Source organism: Oncorhynchus nerka, linkage group LG23, assembly GCF_034236695.1.
Source record: "Oncorhynchus nerka isolate Pitt River linkage group LG23, Oner_Uvic_2.0, whole genome shotgun sequence".
Taxonomy (NCBI): domain Eukaryota; kingdom Metazoa; phylum Chordata; class Actinopteri; order Salmoniformes; family Salmonidae; genus Oncorhynchus; species Oncorhynchus nerka.
In genome coordinates, this window is record NC_088418.1 from 43758109 (window position 1) to 43775876 (window position 17768).

Here is a 17768-nt window from a genome sequence, read left to right on the forward strand (position 1 = left end):
GAGCAGATGATGAAGTGGAAGTAGAGATACTGGTGTGCAAAAGAGCAGAAAAGTAAATTAAATAAAAACAGGATGGGATGAGGTAGGTAGATTGGGTGGGCTATTTACAGATGGACTATGTGCAGCTGCAGTGATCGGTTAGCTGCTCAGATAGTTGATGTTTAAAGTTGGTGAGGGAAATAAAAGTCTCCAACTTTAGTGATTTTTGCAATTCGTTCCAGTCACTGGCAGCAGAGAACTGGAAGGAAAGGCGGCCAAATGAGGTGTTGGCTTTGGGGATGATAAGTGAAATATACCTGCTGGAACGTGTGCTACGGGTGGGTGTTGTTATCGTGACCAGTGAACTGAGATAAGGCGGAGCTTTACCTAGCATAGACTTATAGATGACCTGGAGCCAGTGGGTCTGGCGACGAATATGTAGCGAGGGCCAGCCGACTAGAGCATACAGGTCGCAGTGGTGTGTGGTGTAAGGTGATTTGGTAACAAAACGGATGGCACTGTGATAGACTGCATCCAGTTTGCTGAGTAGTGTTGGAAGCTATTTTGTAGATGACATCGCCAAAGTCAAGGATCGGTAGGATATGATAATTTTACGAGGGTAAGTTTGGAGCGCGAGTGAAGGAGGCTTTGTTTGCGAAATAGAAAGCAAATTCTAGATTTGATTTTGGATTGGAGATGTTTAATGTGAGTCTGGAAGGAGAGTTTAGTCTAGCCAGACACCTAGGTATCTATAGTTGTCCACATATTCTAGGTCGGAACCGTCCAGGGTGGTGGTGCTAGTCGGGCGGGTGGGTGCGGGCATCGACCGATTGAAAAGCATGCATTTGGTTTTACTAGCGTCTAAGTGCAGTTGGAGGCCACGGAAGGAGTGTTCTATGGCATTGAAGCTCGTTTGGAGGAGTTAACACAGTGTCCAAGGAAGGGCCAGAAGGAAGATCCAGAAGTATACAGAATGGTGGCGTCTGCGTAGAGGTGGATCAGGGAATCGCCCGCAGCAAGAGCGACATCATTGATATATACAGAGAAAAGAGTCAGCCCGAGAATTTAACCCTGTGGTACCCCCATAGAGACTGCCAGAGGTCCGGATAACATGCCCTCCGATTTGACACACTGAACTCTGTCTGCAAAGTAGTTGGTGAACCAGGCGAGGCAGTCATTAGAAAAACCAAGGCTATTGAGTCTGCCGATAAGAATACGGTGATTGATAGAGACGAAAGCCTTGGCCAGGTCGATGAAGTCGGCTGCACAGTACTGTCTTTTATCGATGGCGGTTATGATATCGTTTAGTACCTTGAGCGTGGCTGAGGTGCACCCGTGACCGGCTCGGAAGCCGGATTGCACAGCGTAGAAGGTATGGTGGGATTCGAAATGGTCAGGGATCTGTTTATTAACTTGGCTTTCGAAGACTTTAGATGGGCAGGGCAGGATGGATATAGGTCTGTAAAAGTTTGGGTCTAGGGTGTCCCCCCCTTTGAAGAGGTGGATGACCACGGCAGCTTTCCAATCTTTAGGGATCTCGGACGATACAAAAGAAGTTGAACAGGCTGGTAATAGGGGTTGCAACAATGGCGGCGGATAGTTTTAGAAAGAGGATCCAGATTGTCTAGCCCAGCTGATTTGTACGGGTCCAGGATTTGCAGCTCTTTCAGAACATCTGCTGTCTGGATTTGGGTGAAGGAGAAGCTGGGGAGGCTTGGGCGAGTAGCTGCTGGTAGGCGGAGCTGTTGGCCAGGGTTGGAGTAGCCAGGTGGAAGGCATGGCCAGCCGTTGAGAAGGAGGTGCTCTTGTTCTCCATGGACTTTACAGTGTCACAAAACTTTTTGGAGTTAGAGCTACAAGATGCGAATTTCAGTTACAGTTCAAATAAGGAAATCAGTCAATTGAAATCAATTAATTAGGCCCTAATCTATGGATTTCACATGACTGGGATTACAGATCTGTTGGTGACAGATACTTTAAAAAAAGGTAGGTGTGTGGATCAGAAAACCAGTCAGTATCTGGTGTGACCACCATTTGCCTCATGCAGCGTGACACATCTCCTTCGCACAGAGTTGATCAGGTTGTTGATTGTGGCCGGTGGAATGTTGTCCCACTCCTCTTCAATGGCTGTGCAAAGGAGGGAACTGGAACACTTTGTCATACATGTCGATCCAGAGCATTCCGAACATGCTCAATGGGTGACATGTATGGTGGGTATGGAGGCCATTTTCATCTTCCAGGAATTGTGTACATATCCTTGCAGCATGGGGCTGTGCATTTTCAAGCTGAAACATGAGTTGATGGCGGCGGATGAATTGCACAACAACGGGCCTCAGGATCTCGTCACGGTATCTCTGTGCATTCAAATTGCCATTGATAAAATGCAATTATGTTTGTTGTCCGTAGCTTATGCCTTCCCATAACTGAAACTGCCACCACGTTCCGTGAAGAGCACACTTCTCCAGTGTGCCAGTGGCAATCAAAGGTGAGCATTTACCAACTTCAGTCAGGTCAAGACCCTGGTAAGGACGACGCAGATGAGCTTCCCCGAGACGATCTCGGACAGTTTGTGCAGATATTCTTCAGTTGTGGAAACACACGGTTTCATCGGGTGGCTGGTCTCAGCCGATGCCACAGGTGAAGAAGCCAGATGTGGAGGTCCTGGGTTAGACATCTGTGCCATTGTGTTGTGTGACAAAACTGCACATTTTAGAGTAACCTTTTATTGTCCCCAGCACAAAGCGCACCTTTGTAATGATCATGCTGTTTAATCAGCTTCTTGATATGCCACACCTCTCAGATGGATGGATTATCTTGACAAATGAGAAATGCAGGGATGTAAACAAATTTGTGCATTTTTGAGAAATACGCTTTTTGTGCATATGGAAGATTTCTGATATCTTTTATTTTAGCTCATGAAACATGAGACCAACACTTTACATGTTGTGTTTATATTTGTATTCATTATACTTGCCACCCACAGATGGTTTTCTTAGTTATTTATTTATTTAGCGATATGCAAAGTTCATGGACCAGGAAGTTGCATTCGGTCATGTTCCTTCGTGCACTATAAGGATGAACAAGATTATTTAGAGTGTTATGAGGATGCTAGGGGTTAATTCTATGTGTCCAAACTCTCTATGATCCTTTGTCCCTGTTCAGGACCTCAGCCTCCCAAATCCTCTGCCAAGTGTAATAATTACTTGCCAGGTGGTCGACAGGCTATATTCTCCTTCTGCAATTAGAACGTCACACCACCACACAAAACAGACATTACCCCTAATGGGTTGAGAATGAGTGTTGGAAGCCAGGAGGAGAAGAGGAAGGCTGGAGGAGTGATCTATTGAGAACTCTCCTCTCCTTTTCTGTAGAAATGTTGAGAAAGTAATTCATGCAAAGGAAAGCACTTCAGCAGAAAGTTAGTGTTACGTAAGAATCTTTATTTAAAAATCAGTAGTTTGATTCAGAAATAGTAATCTATCATATGGATTACCAGACAATCAGAACTTCAGTCAGGCTTTCATCTGATTGACCACGGAGTCCTAAAATTGTTTTCCCCATAAATGAAGTTATGCAAAGAAAACATTGTACACGGACACAAAAAGAGAGAACAAGTCAATATCTGAAGGCATCGCACAAATTCCAAGAAATCAGTGAATTTTTTTAAGGCCATTTTGTATAGTTATTTTCATAGATTTTCTTTTTCCAAAACACTCAATTACAACAAAAGAACTGGTGCATCTCATGTAAAACTGTACATGCAAACATAGTGCACGGATATCTTGGATATCTTTAGTAAACAAAGATCACGTGTGTGAACTCACATGCTCTATTAAAAACTCTGGCGGCACGCGTACACACACACACGGCTTGGCAAGCAGATGACAAGTGTTGTGGCACTAGCAAAGCAGTGAAAGAAAAGAATGATCCTTTCCACAGTAGTGTAAAAAGAGAGCGCAAAAAATGACAACGTCAGTAGTCCTTGATGGTGAACATGATCTCAGCTGTATGTGTGTCTGCGTGGTCGTGTGTGTGTGTGTATGCACTGGCACACGTGTGTGTGTGTGTGTCCACACTGTGTCAGTAGCCTGTGGGTGGATAATGGGAGCCTATAACGAGCTCTAGACTGTGACCCAAAGTCCTAATGATACCTCCTGCTCTGCTACAAGCCCAGTGGAAGACTGCAGCACAGACAAGCTGGGTTTCAAATAACACACTAGCTATTCCCCACATAGTGCATTTCTTTTGACGAGCCATGCGGTGCCTCATATGGATTTGGCTGCACTATATGGATTTGGCTAAGGTTTCTTATGATACAAAGACTCAAGACCAGCCACAACTACAGATGCAGAGGAGGCAATTATGGAAGGCTTTCAAATGTGTGAGAAAAACACCATGAAAGAAGACATTACTGAAAGTTGTGAGAGAGACAGGAAAGGTTGGAAAGACAGTTTGTGTCTACTGTATGTCTTTAAACAAAAATGTTTTAAACAAGGCAGAGTTTCTCATCAAATATATGTTGTGTAAAGTACGTGGGTTAAAACGTCAGACTGCCATGTTGAATATACCGTGTGAGGTTATTCTCTCTCTAGGCTAGCCAACATCTCCCTGTATAGGTGTGGCACTGTGTCGACTCAGGCATGTAGCACTAAATGCCTGTACTCCTCTGACTAAATCAGCGGGTTGACCTGCTTGTCTACTTCTGTCCAGGGTCGTTCCACCTCAAAAAGACACCAGAAAGAGGACACATAGTGGCATTTTTACACTTCATGTTAAAATCAAGTATGTTACTTGAGATGATTTGCATATGAAGCAATGAAAATGCTAATATAGGTACCATTGACTTGCATTGGATTGTGTGACAAATGCTAAAAAGTTAGAATTCAAAAAACAGTGGCCAAGTAAACAAAACCAAAGAATGGTTTGCTGTCGTACTTTTGTCCATAGACTGCTTTCAGGAAACCAATATGGAATTTTGTAATTTGGGCGAACTATCCCTTTAACATTGACATAGAATAACGAAATGACATGGAATGACCCTCCAATGACATAACCCACTGGGCTGTATCCCCCTCTCTCACCCCCCACTTACTGCTATGCCAAATACTATTGGCTTGGAGTCGATCCTATTTAAAGCATTAAAACACAGTCGATTGTAATCTGTAAGGCTGCATCCACTGAGCTGCGGTGAAACAAGAGGAGGAATTACACAGAAAAGAGGGGAGTTGTTATGTGGTTGAATTGTGGCAAAGGGCATCGGTCTATCAGTAATGATATGGCAACAGACTGACAGTGGCACACACATGAAAATGGCAACAACTGCGAAATACATAAATGTAGTGTTGGAATGTCTGTTAGTTTGATAAGGGATATTGATATGTAACCAATCAAGTTATCAATTACACACCACCTCCATACAAGCAGTAGCTAATAGCTATATTATGATAATAATGATTAATATTATTAATAATTAAAAGGCAGATGATATAAACTCTAAGCCCATTAAGACAGCAGATTGAAGAGGATACCCTGGCTGTAAGAAGTAAGAGTGGGTTGACTGGGTATAATGGCTACGGGCCAGGAGTTTTTCCTCGGCGAGGAAAAACTCCTAGCCCTCAGTGGGTATTGTTAATTGGGATTATTGGATGGGAATTACATTTAGGAAGAACAAGTTGTCATGATAACCGCCAGACACCATCATCTACGGCCAACACACTCGGGGCTTAACACTAAAACAAATAAATAATATGACATAATGATTGGCACAACTCAAAACAATAAAGTTACCTTAACAAGGCAACTTAAAACAATAAAGTTACCTTAACAAGGCAACTTAAAACAATAAAGTTACCTTAACAAGGCAACTTAAAACAATAAAGTTACCTTAACAAGGCAACTTAAAACAATATACTTAAGAATATCAACTTCCAAGGCAATAACCAAGTGGTTAAGAGTGTTGGGGTCAGTAATTGAAAGGTCGCTGGTTCGAATTCCGAGCCGACTAGTTGAGAAGAAAAAAATCTGCCCAAGTGCCCTTGAGCAAGGCACTTAACCCGAACTGCTCCTGTAAGTCTAAATGACAAATGTAATAATAATAATAATAATAATAATAATAATAATACAAAAGAACAAGAACCGAACAGAAGGAAATTATTTTTGTAACTGTTTTTGACTACTGGGCTTCTGCTGTTGTCTCAAACTGGATCTGAGAGCATCGGTTGTTATTTAAATGGATTTGGAAGAGAATATGATGTTGGTTGAGTCACTGTTGTTCTCGGCACAGTGAGAAAACCCGTGGGCACTCGCAGCGTGGCTGGCATGGGCACCCTATCGCCAAGGCAGTTTAGAAAGGAGCAGAATGCGCTTCAACAACAAACATTTAACCCCAAAGCCTGAGAGCAGTGACAGGCAGGGAAGTGTAGGACCACAATGCATGCTCTGACGCTACACTCATGCAAAGGGACAACATAGTATGGTACAGTGGCTACTTGGACCTGCACTGTTTCAACCTCAACCTGACTCCCCTGGCAAAGACAACACGCTGAGAGATAAAGAGAGAGAATATTGATTGATATTCCAAAGTTCCAAACTGAAAGAAGTATGTACAGTATCAGTCAAAAGTTTGGACACACCTACTCGTTCAAGGGTTTTCCTTTATTTTTACTAATTTCTAAATGGTAGAATAATAGTGAAGACATCAAAACTATGAGATAACACATATGGAATCATGTAGTAACCAAAAAAATGTTAAACAAATTGACACAATATATTTTATATTTGAGATTCTTCAAAGTAGCCACCCTTTGCCTTGATGACAGCTTTGCACACTCTTGGCATTCTCTCAACCAGCTTCATGAGGTAGTCACCTGGAATGCATTTGAATTAACAGGTGTGCCTTGTTAATTTGTGGAATTTCTTTCCATCTTAATGCGCTTGAGCCAATCAGTTGTGTTGTTACAAGGTAGGTGTGGTATACGGAATTAGCCTTATTGGGTAAAACACCAAGCCCAGCTCAAATAAGCAAAGAGAAACCACAGTCCATCATTACATTAAGAAATTAAGGTCAGTCAATACGGAACATTTCAAGAACTTTGAAAGTTTCTTCAAATGCAGTCGCAAAAACCGTAATGCGCCATGATGAAACTGGCTCTCATGAGGACCGCCACAGGAAAGGAAGACCCAGATAAGTTCATTAGTTGCCAGCCTCAGATATTGCATCCCAAATAAATGCTTCACAGAGTTCAAGTAACAGACAAATCAACATCAACTGTTCAGAGGATACTGCATGAAATCAGGCCTTCATGGTTGAATTGCTGCAAAGAAACCATTACTAAAGGACACCAATAATAAGAAGAGACTTGCTTGGCCAAGAAACATGAGCAATGGACATTAGACCCGTGGAAATCTGTCCTTTGGTCCGATGAGTCCAAATGGGAGATTTTTAGTTCCAACCGCTGTGTCTTTGTGAGACGCAGAGTAGGTGAACGGAGGATCTCCGCATGTGTGGTTCCCACCGTGAAGCGTGGAGGATGTGCTGTGATGGTGATTTTGGTGCTTTACTGGTGACACTGTCAGTGATTTGTTTGGAATTCAAGGCACACTTAAACAGCATGGCTACCACAGCATTCTGCAGCGATACTCCATCCCATCTGGTTTGCGCTTGGTGGGACTATCATTTGTTTTTCAACAGGACAATGACACAACACACCAACAGGCTGTGTAAGGGCTATTTGACCAAGAAGGAGAGTGATGGAGTGCTGCATCAGATGACCTGGCCTCCACAATCACCCAGCCTCAACACAATTGAGATGGTTTGGGATGAGTTGGACCGCAGAGTGAAGGAAAAGCAGCCAACAAATGAAGCTAGTTGAGTGAATGCCAAGAGTGTGCAAAGCTGCCATCAAGGAAAAGGGTAGCTACTTTGAAGAATCTCAAATATATTTTGATTTGTTTAACACTTTTTTGGTTACTACATGATTCCATATGTGTATTTCATTGTTTTGACGTCTTCACTATTATTCTACAATGTAGAAAATAGTCAAAATAAAGAAAAACCCTTGAATGAGTAGATGTGTCCAAACTTTTGACTGGTACTGTATATTATACATGCGTCCAATGGTAAAACTCATTATCATTAACATGTACTGTAAACATTGAGTGAGAGTTGGAAGAATAGAGAGACAGAGTAGAGAGAGATAGAAATATATTTCCAGTTATTTACAACAGTCAAGTGATACCACATCCAGACTATAGAACCTTTTCACCACTCTGCTCCTGAAAAAGGCCAGTCCCCAGGAACTTCCTTCCTATCCTCCTGTCATCCTTCCTTCTTCCTTTCCTTCTTTCCTTAAATCCTTCATTCCTTGCCAGGTGAGTTGGGAAGACCAGACTCTGTCCATCTTCCCGGGTGTGTCCCAGAGAGTGTCTCCATTGGCCGATATACACGAAGTCCAAACAGAGGAACGTTTGACAATGAAAGTAAACATGCCCCTGTTGACTCCATCCGCCTGTTCCAAAGTAGAACCCTTTAGAACCGCTCAGTAAAAACGTCTAGAACCCTGCCAGTCAGTCAGCCTCCATTAGTGCAATGAGAGAGAGCGAGAAAGCCAAGAAGGCCTCTCCTATCACTGAGCGAGTGATGCAGAGAGGAGAGAGACAAATACATATTTGAAGAGGTTTTGTTCGGGACCAGGGGGCATCTCCGCACCCTTCAGATCTGCGTCTGCAGGGGGTGTCCTGGGGGGGTGTATGGAGGGGGTGCGGGCGAGGGCTTGATGCCTCTGATCCTCATGTAGGAGAGGAACTGGTCAGGGATCTCAGCCAGGACATCCTTGGCTAGACGGGCCATACTCAGGATGTGGTTCCCTGTCCGGTCGGTGTAGTCTCTGAATGGGACAAACTGTAAGACAAAACAGGGCTGGAATTAGTTATAGTCTAGTCAATATACAGGTGTTTAGCTACTAAACGTTGTTTAGCTACTAAACGTTGAAGAAATGGGGTTGGAGAAATATACTACTATTATATACTATAATATATACTAAATATTAACAAAAATAAAAGTATAGGCAATATATAGTAGGTGTTAGGCCATTATGTGTAAATAACACTTCCAAAGATCTTTGAAAACTTAAGTTGAGACTTTTTGGACCCACAGTACAAAAAGTAAAGCATGAATTTATTCATAACAGTTCAGAGCGAGGTGAGTTCAGAGCGAGGTGAGTTCAGAGCGAGGTGAAATTGTCCTAGCCAATCAGCTATCAAAGTCTTTCGTTTCCCTCGTCTCTTGTTGCGATGTACAGTGCATTGCTAGCGAGCGCTCAGTCTCTTTCATATCTGATCTAATGAGGATGGAGGCAGGGCCAGTTTTATCACAGAACTGTCTTTCATAGGGGTCTTGCCTGTCTCTGCGTGTGTGTAGAGGCAGCTAACTGTCCAGACTGAAAGATAGTGATGGAGTGAGTGAGCTAGGAAGAGCAGAACGGACCTCCTAGTGTGTGTGCGTGCGTGTATATATATGTATATATATATATATATATATATATATATATATATATATATATGTGTATATATATATATGTGTATATATATATATATATATATATATGTAAATATATATGTATATATATATATATATATGTATATATATATATGTATATATATATATATGAACAGGGGCTTTGGCTGAGAGTTTCCTTTTGCGAGGGTGGAGACTTCGATTTTGCCGGAAATCTCAATTTATTTTTATATAAACTCAACAAAAAAGTTGAGGACCCTGTCTTTCAAAGTTAATTTGTAAAAATTCAAATAACTTCACAGATCTTCATTGTAAAGGGTTTAAACACCGTTTCCCATGCTTGTTCAATGAACCATAAACAATTAATGAACATGCTCCTGTGGAACAGTGGTTAAGACACTAACAGCTTACAGACGGTAGGCAATTAAGGTCACAGTTATGAAAACTTAGGACACTAAAGAGGCCTTTCTACTGACTCTGAAAAACACCAAAAGAAAGATGCCCAGGGTCCCTGCTCATCTGCGTGAATGTGCCTTAGACATGCTGCAAGGAGGCATGAGGACTACAGATGTGGCCAGGGCAATACATTGCAATGTCCATACTGTGAGACGCCTAAGACAGCACTACAAGGAGACAGGACGGACAGCTGATCATCCTCGCAGTGGTAGACCACGTGTAACACCTGCACAGAATTGGTACATCCGAACATCACACCTAAGGGACAGGTACAGGATGGCAACAACTGCCCGAGTTACAGCAGGAATGCGCAATCCCTCCATCAGTGCTCAGATTGTCCGCAATAGGCTGAGAGAGGCTGGACTGAGGGCTTGTAGGCCTGTTTTAAGGCAGGTCCTCACCAGACATCACCGGCAACAATGTTGGCTATGGGCACAAACCCACCGTTGCTGGACCAGACAGGACTGGCAAAAAGTGCTCTTCACTGACGAGTCACAGTTTTGTCTCTCCAGGGGTGATGGTTGGATTCTCGTTTATCATTGAAGGAATGAGCGTTACAACAAGGCCTGTACTCTGGAGTGGGATCGATTTTGGAGGTGGTGGGTCCGTCATGGTCTGGCACGGTGTGTCACAGCATCATCGGACTGAGCTTGTCATCATTGCAGGCAATCTCAACGCTGTGCGTTACAGGGAACACATCCTCCTCCCTCATGTGGTACCCTTCCTGCAGGCTCATCCTGACATGACCCTCCAGCATGACAATGCCACCAGCCATACTGCTTGTTCTGTGATTTTCTGCAAGACAGGATTGTCAGTGTTCTGCCATGGCCAGCGAAGAGCCCGGATCTCAATTCCATTGAGCACGTCTGGGACCTGTTGGATCGGAGGGTGAGGGCTAGGGCATTGCCCCCAGAAACGTCCGGGAACTTGCAGGTGCCTTGATGGAAGAGTGGGGTAACATCTCATAGCAAGAACTGTCAAATCTGGTGAAGTCCATGAGGAGGAGATTCACTGCAGTACTTAATGCAGCTGGTGGCCACACCAGATACTGACTGTTACCTTTGATTTTGACCCACCTTTTGTTCAAGGACACATTATTCCATTTCTGTTAGTCACATGTCTGTGGAACATGTTCAGTTTATGTCTCAGTTGTTCAATCTTATGTTCATTCAAATAAAATACACATGTTTTTACCCCATTTTTCTCCCCAATTTTCGTGGTATCCAATTGGTAGTTTCAGTCTTGTCCCATCGCTGCAACTCCCATATGGACTCGGGAGAGGCGAAGGTCGAGAGCCGGCGTCCTCTGAAACGCGACCCTGCCAAGCCGCACTGCTTCTTAACACACTGCACGCTTAACCTGGAAGCCAGCCGCACCAATGTGTTGGAGGAAACCATCTATATCTGGCGATCCGCGCCAGCGTGCATTGTGCCCGGCCCAAAACAGAAGACGCTAGTGCGCGACAGGACAAAAACATCCCTACCGGCCAAACCCTGCCCTAACCCGGACGACGCTGGGCCAATTGAGTGCCGCCCCATGGGTCTCCCGGCTGTGGCTGACTGTGACAGAGCCTGGACTCGAACTAGGACCTCTAGTGGCACAGCTAGCACTGCAATGCAGTGCCTTAGACCACTGTGCCCTCGGGAGGCCCTGAACTCTCAATTTCTAACACATATAAACTCAGAAGTTAATCAAGCAGCTAACCAAATTATGCAAGATTTTACTTCTGGGTTAACAGAGATTAGGCCTGGGGCCTCTGTGGGTTCTCTGTCCATCTGGCCTGATGAGGGAGGGCAGAGCAGGTGGGAATGATCTGAACTCAGACCAGATGTCTGTCTGTCTAATGGAACCAGGGCCAGGAGCCATAACACAGATGTTAAACATGCTGTTAAACTCTAATGTACGAGCACTACTATCTGTGTAAATGTCCATTTTGGTTTTATGGATGATTCCGTTGAATCCCACCTGTGATTTCCCTCCCAATATGTTGTTTTCTAGTACTTCTAGTTCGTAGATTCTACTACTAGTTCATTTATCATCATTATGTGCATATAAGTAGTATGTTGTAGCATCTGTCCATGGCCCTGACTGTTCTGTGCTATGCAATCAATCAAAAGCATTTTATAAAGCCCTTTGAACAATAGTAGCAGTCACAAAGTGAGGCTAGATGGTTACAGACAGTTTGTTTTTGTTTGTGAGGCATATTCTAATGCTCCCAAAACCCTACCTATTTGACTCCATGTATCCTGCAGCCTAGCAGTGGAACAGACAGAAGGAACATGGTATACCTGAACAATGTCCCTCTCTGCATATCTTCCCTTCGACGAGATCCTCACTTCATCCCCGTCCAACTCAATCATCGCTGAGAAGAAACATCATACTGTAGTCATCATCTGCTCAGTGGAATGTCTGTGTGTGTGTGTGTGTGTGTGCACATACGTACATTTGTGCATCTGTGTGCGTTTGCGTGTTTCTTACCATCAAATTCTGCTGGTCCCACCCCTACGATGATAATCGACATTGGAAGACACGAAGCCTGGATAGGACACGAGGAAACAAATTTGAGTCTCATATTCTCCTCATTATGTCTGTGACAAGGTAGAGTCTGTCACACAGTATACATATGCATTCTGTCAGACAGTCTGTGAAATATGTTTTATGAGTGACTTTGACTGAGCACCTATACAGCCTATACAACAAAGTTGATTCACCCCAAGCTGTGTGTGTGTGTGTGTGTGTGTGTGTGTGTGTGTGTGTGTGTGTGTGTGTGTGTGTGTGTGTGTATACAGTCAAGGCCAAAAGTGACACAAATATACATTTTCACAAAGTCTGCTGCCTCAGTATGTATGATGGCAATTTGCATATACTCCAGAATGTTATGAAGAGTGATCAGATGAATTGCAATTAATTGCAAAGTCCCTCTTTGCCATGCAAATTAACTGAATCCCCAAAAACAATTTCCACTGTATTTCAGCCCTGCCACAAAAGGACTAGCTGACATCATGTCAGTGATGACGAGGACAAGGCTGGAGATCACTCTGTCATGCTGATTGAGTTTGAATAACAGACTGGAAGCTTCAAAAGGAGGGGTGGTGCTTAGAATCATTGTTCTTGATCTGTCAACCATGGTTACCTGCAAGGAAACACGTGCCGTCATCATTGCTTTGCACAAAAAGGGCTTCACAGGCAAGGATATTGCTGCCAGTAAGATTGCACCTAAATCAACTATTTATCGGATCATCAAGAACTTCAAGGAGAGCGGTTCAATTGTTGTGAAGAAGGTTTCAGGGCTCCCAAGAAAGTCCAGCAAGCGCCAGAACCGTCTCCTAAAGTTGATTCAGCTGCGGGATCTGGGAACCACCAGTACAGCGCTTTCTCATGAATGGCAGCAGGCAGGTGTGAGTGCATCTGCACGCACGGTGAGGTGAAGACTTTGAGGATGGCCTGGTGTCAAGAAGGGCAGCAAAGAAGCCACTTCTCTCCAGGAAAAACATCAGGGACAGACCGATATTCCTCAAAAGGTACAGGGATTGGACTGCTGAGGACTGGGGTAAAGTCATTTTCTCTTATGAATCCTCTTTCAGATTGTTTGGGGCATCTGGAAAAAAGCTTGTCCTGAGAAGACAAGGTGAGCGCTACCATCAGTCCTGTGTCGTGCCAACAGTAAAGCATCCTGAGACCATTCATGTGTGGGGTTGCTTCTCAGCCAAGGGAGTGGGCTCACTCACAATTTTGCCTAAGAACACAGCCATGAATAAAGAATGGTACCAACACATCCTCCGAGAGCAACTTCTCCCAACCATCCAGGAACAGTTTGGTAACGAACAATGCCTTTTTCAGCATGATGGAGCACCTTGCCATAAGGCAAAAGTGATAACTATGTGGCTCGGGGAACAAAACAGATATTTTGGGTCCATGGCCAGGAAACTCCACAGACCTTAATCCCATTGAGAACTTGTGGTCAATCCTCAAGAGGCGGACAAACAAAAACCCACAAATTCTGACAAACTCCAAGCATTGATTATGCAAGAATGGGCTGCCATCAGTCAGGATGTGGCCCAGAAGTTAATAGACAGCATGCCAGGGCAGATTACAGAGGTCTTGAAAAAGAAGGGTCAACACTGCAAATATTGACTCTTTTCATCAACTTCATGTAATTGTCAATAAAAGCCTTTGACACTTATGAAATGCTTGTAATAATCAGTATTCCATAGTAACATCTGACAAAAATATCTAAAGACACTGAAGCAGCAAACTTTGTGGAAATTAATATTTGTGTCATTCTCAAAACATTTGCCATGACTATGTGTAAATATTCATGGAGTGTGTCTGAGACGTAGTATCCCGAGTGGCGCAGCAGCCTGAGGCACTGCATCTCAGTGCAAGAGGCGTCACTAAAGTCCCTTGTTCGAATCCAGACTATATCACATCCGGCCGTGATCGGGAGTCCCATAGGGCTGTGCACAGCGCCGTCTGGGTTTGGCCGGGGTAGGCCGCCATTGTAAATAAGAATTTGTTTTTAACTGTCTTGCCTAGTTAAATATATCTAATTAAAAAACATGTAAACAATATCTTCCTGAGGGCCTCTCTGAATTTGGGGATGAGAGAATAAACAAGTCCCTCACCTCACACTCCCCCAACACTTTAATATGTGTGCACGTGTGTGTGTGTGTGTGTGTGCCATAATCCCACCTCTGCTCTCTCCGTCTTTCTGAGTGATGAGTTAGTTTGATGTATTACCCCAGGGTTGTAGAATGATAGATGAGTTTATCAGAATGTCTTGTTTACTTGTTTCCCTAGGAACTGATCCCAAGCCAACCTTTACCTCTCACATACATACATGCATACGTACTTACATTACTGTTCCCACTACCCCCAATCAAGTCCCCTGTCCAATCTCCCCTGACTATGGTAATACAGACAGTGATGTGTGTCTTAGCCACTAGCGTCCGCACTGGCCATCTAGTGACTAGGGCCGGGATTCAATCAGATTGTTGATTTGGAAAATTGTCCGTGAATGTGGTCTCCGCCAAAGTGGGAACATTGCCTAGCAGTTGTTGATCTTACGTTGACGATGCACTCCTTGGTCTGGGCCATGTCTGAGATGACTCCATCTGTGATGATGAGGAGGATGAAGTACTGAGAGCCATCCTTCACTGACGCAGCATACCTACACACAGGAGAGATAAACACAGAGTACATAGGTGAGCCAAACAAGTGTCTATATTACCCATAAAACCCTACATTAAACATGGTCTTTATTTCCTACAGACCCGGCATGAACTGGCTTTCTGGCACCTACTTTTATACAGCGTGGGCCCTAGCCTCTGACTGCTTCATGTGCTTCTCAAAACACACGTAAGGCGGGCGGAGAGAGAACCTCTGGTGCTCGCAGCGCCGGATACAGAGACCGAGAAGTCAACTGAACGGTTATTAAACTGCGAGGAGCGTGAGGGCACAGCAGAGAAGGAGTGGAGCGGTCATTATGAAAACGTGGGGGCACAGCAGAGAAGGAGTGGAGCGGTCCTTATTAAAACGTGGGGGCGAGTGGCACAGGTGAGAAACAGAGGAGGTGAGCGGAAAGGAGGCTGGCATGACAGCGGTGCCTGGGAGTGAGGGGAGGGGTGAGGAGAAGGGAGGATAGGGGTAAGGTGGTGTCGAGGGTGACACTAATGATTGGATTCCCGAGAGCCACACACATTTTGCACTGGGTTGTTACCCCTCAACTCAACATCTCTACCTTGGCTTCCGAGCAACAACAAACAGGCACAAACACACCTGTAAATCTCACGTCTTCTGACAGCACCTTGACTTCATCAAGGCTCATTAAGGTTTAAGGACTGTGTGTGTGTGTGTGTGTGTGTGTGTGGGAAGGACTGTGTAGTCATTGTTCACTCACACAAACAACACATTTACAGGTTAATTAAAGAACCGAATGTGACAAAAGTCACAAAACGCGTTCATTTAACAGCTCAGAAGCAACTTTTCTGTGACTCAAGTTCTACAGTGGAATGTTACAACACAGTCACACTTGTTAACTGTGAAATTATCTCGGCGAGCTGTGCATGCACTGAGAAGCACAGTCACACTTTGAAGAGTTGGAGAATCTCAGTTTAGTCTGATCTTGTGGCCGGAAACACTGTCACCAACGTATTCTCAGCATAATACTCTTGAGTTATGTACTGAAACATCTACTTTCACTTTTAAAAGTTGATACATCTGAACTGTTAGTCTGCAGACTTCCTCTGTTGTCCTTTTTGCTCTCAGGGAAACGACTCATCAATCTCAACATACAGCCTGCGTTGTGAATGGCTCTTACTGGAACAGAGGACAGTGGATCGATACACAAGTTCAGGCCATCTGAATTAGTATTGATCTACTCTGGACTCCTGGCTCGCTCATGCCTGGGAGGTTTAGGTGTGCACCGGTAGGAATGTGATCTGACATTCAATGAAGGAAGACCTATAGGTATCGGCCTCTGTTTTTAATCAGCCTGCTCTGTGTATTCAGTCAGTTCAGGAAGTAAATCTAAAAACTCCGGAAAGGAAAAGTGTGTAATATCATTTTCAGTTCATACATTGAATTTCAATTTGGTTTCGCAAATTCACTGAAATGAATCGAAAACCTGAAGTGACCCCGAAGCTGGTTTAATTCCAGCTTTGTTCCTCATAGCCCTCTTTACCTGGCCACGTGGTTGATGACAGGGGAGAAGTTGGTTGGGCCGTAGAGGCAGACAGACTTCAGGCTCTGGTAATATGCCTCCATCACTCCATCTATACCTGCACAGTATGGGTTTTGGGGGTTGCCATTCTGGAAGACACAGAAAGAGAAGGAGGGTAGTTAAATCTTTCATCAATTCCATCAAGCAGGAGAAGAAAGCAAAGAAGATAATAAAACATGAAAATGATGTTAAAGCAAGAGAATGGAGGAGGATAACTAGAAAAAAGGGAGGGAGGAGAAGGATAAATAAACAGCTTTCATCAATACAACTTTAGGCCCAGTGAGAGATAAATGTGGGCAATCCCTGCTGAGCGTGCTGGAGGCATCCTCCTGTCTGAGTGGTATCCTACTGTTTAAAGTACCCTGCAGAGCCGAAGTGGGAAGGAGAGAGAGGGGGAGGGAAGGCTGTCTGTAATCGATGGTTTCTGCCTTGCATAAAGGAGAGTTACTGTTCTCCTTGGTGGTCATAGAACTCAGTGGGTGTATTTTAGCCAGCCAGACAGGACTTGGCATCCTAAGCCTCCACACTACAGCCACTAAGGAGACGTTCAAACGCTGAGGGTTTGAGCCTGCCTGGAGCGCCAGTTACAGTGCCTGGTATAAGTATTCATCCTCCTTGGCGTTTTTTTCCTATTTTGTTGCATTACAACCTGTAATTTAAATACATTTTTATTTGCATTTCATGTAATGGACATACCCAAAATAGTCCAAATTTGTGAAGAGAAATGAAAAAAATAACTAGTTTCAAAATTTTCAACCAAAAAAGAGAAAAGTGGTGCGTGCATATATATTCACCCCCTTCGCTATGAATCCTCTAAATAAGATCTGGTGCAACCAATTACCTTCAGAAGTCACATAATTAGTTAAATAAAGTCCATATGTGTGCAATCTAAGTGTCACATGATCTCAGTATATATATACCTGTTCTGAAAGTCCCCAGAGTCTGCAACACCACTAAAAAAGGGGCACCACCAAGCAAGCAGCACCATGAAGACCAAGGAGCTCTCCAAACAGGTCAGGGACAAAGTTGTGGAGAAGTACAGATCAGGGTTGGGTTATAAAAAAATATCAAACTTTGAACATCCCACAGAGCACCATT

The 17768-nt window shown here is 43.9% G+C and overlaps 1 protein-coding gene across 1 annotated transcript in view; it reads right to left on the minus strand.

The window, feature by feature from the left end:
• Positions 1 to 3398: 3398 nt before the first annotated feature.
• Positions 3399 to 17768, minus strand: part of LOC115106870 (copine-8) — a 132418-nt gene continuing 118048 nt past the window's right edge. The window contains exons 16-20 of the mRNA XM_029630041.2: positions 16632 to 16759; positions 15017 to 15119; positions 12428 to 12485; positions 12238 to 12311; positions 3399 to 8878 (exon numbers count right to left, since the gene is read on the minus strand). Coding sequence (XP_029485901.1) covers positions 8690 to 8878; positions 12238 to 12311; positions 12428 to 12485; positions 15017 to 15119; positions 16632 to 16759 — 552 coding nt within the window. The 3' untranslated portion in view covers positions 3399 to 8689. The remainder of the gene's footprint in view (positions 8879 to 12237; positions 12312 to 12427; positions 12486 to 15016; positions 15120 to 16631; positions 16760 to 17768) is intronic.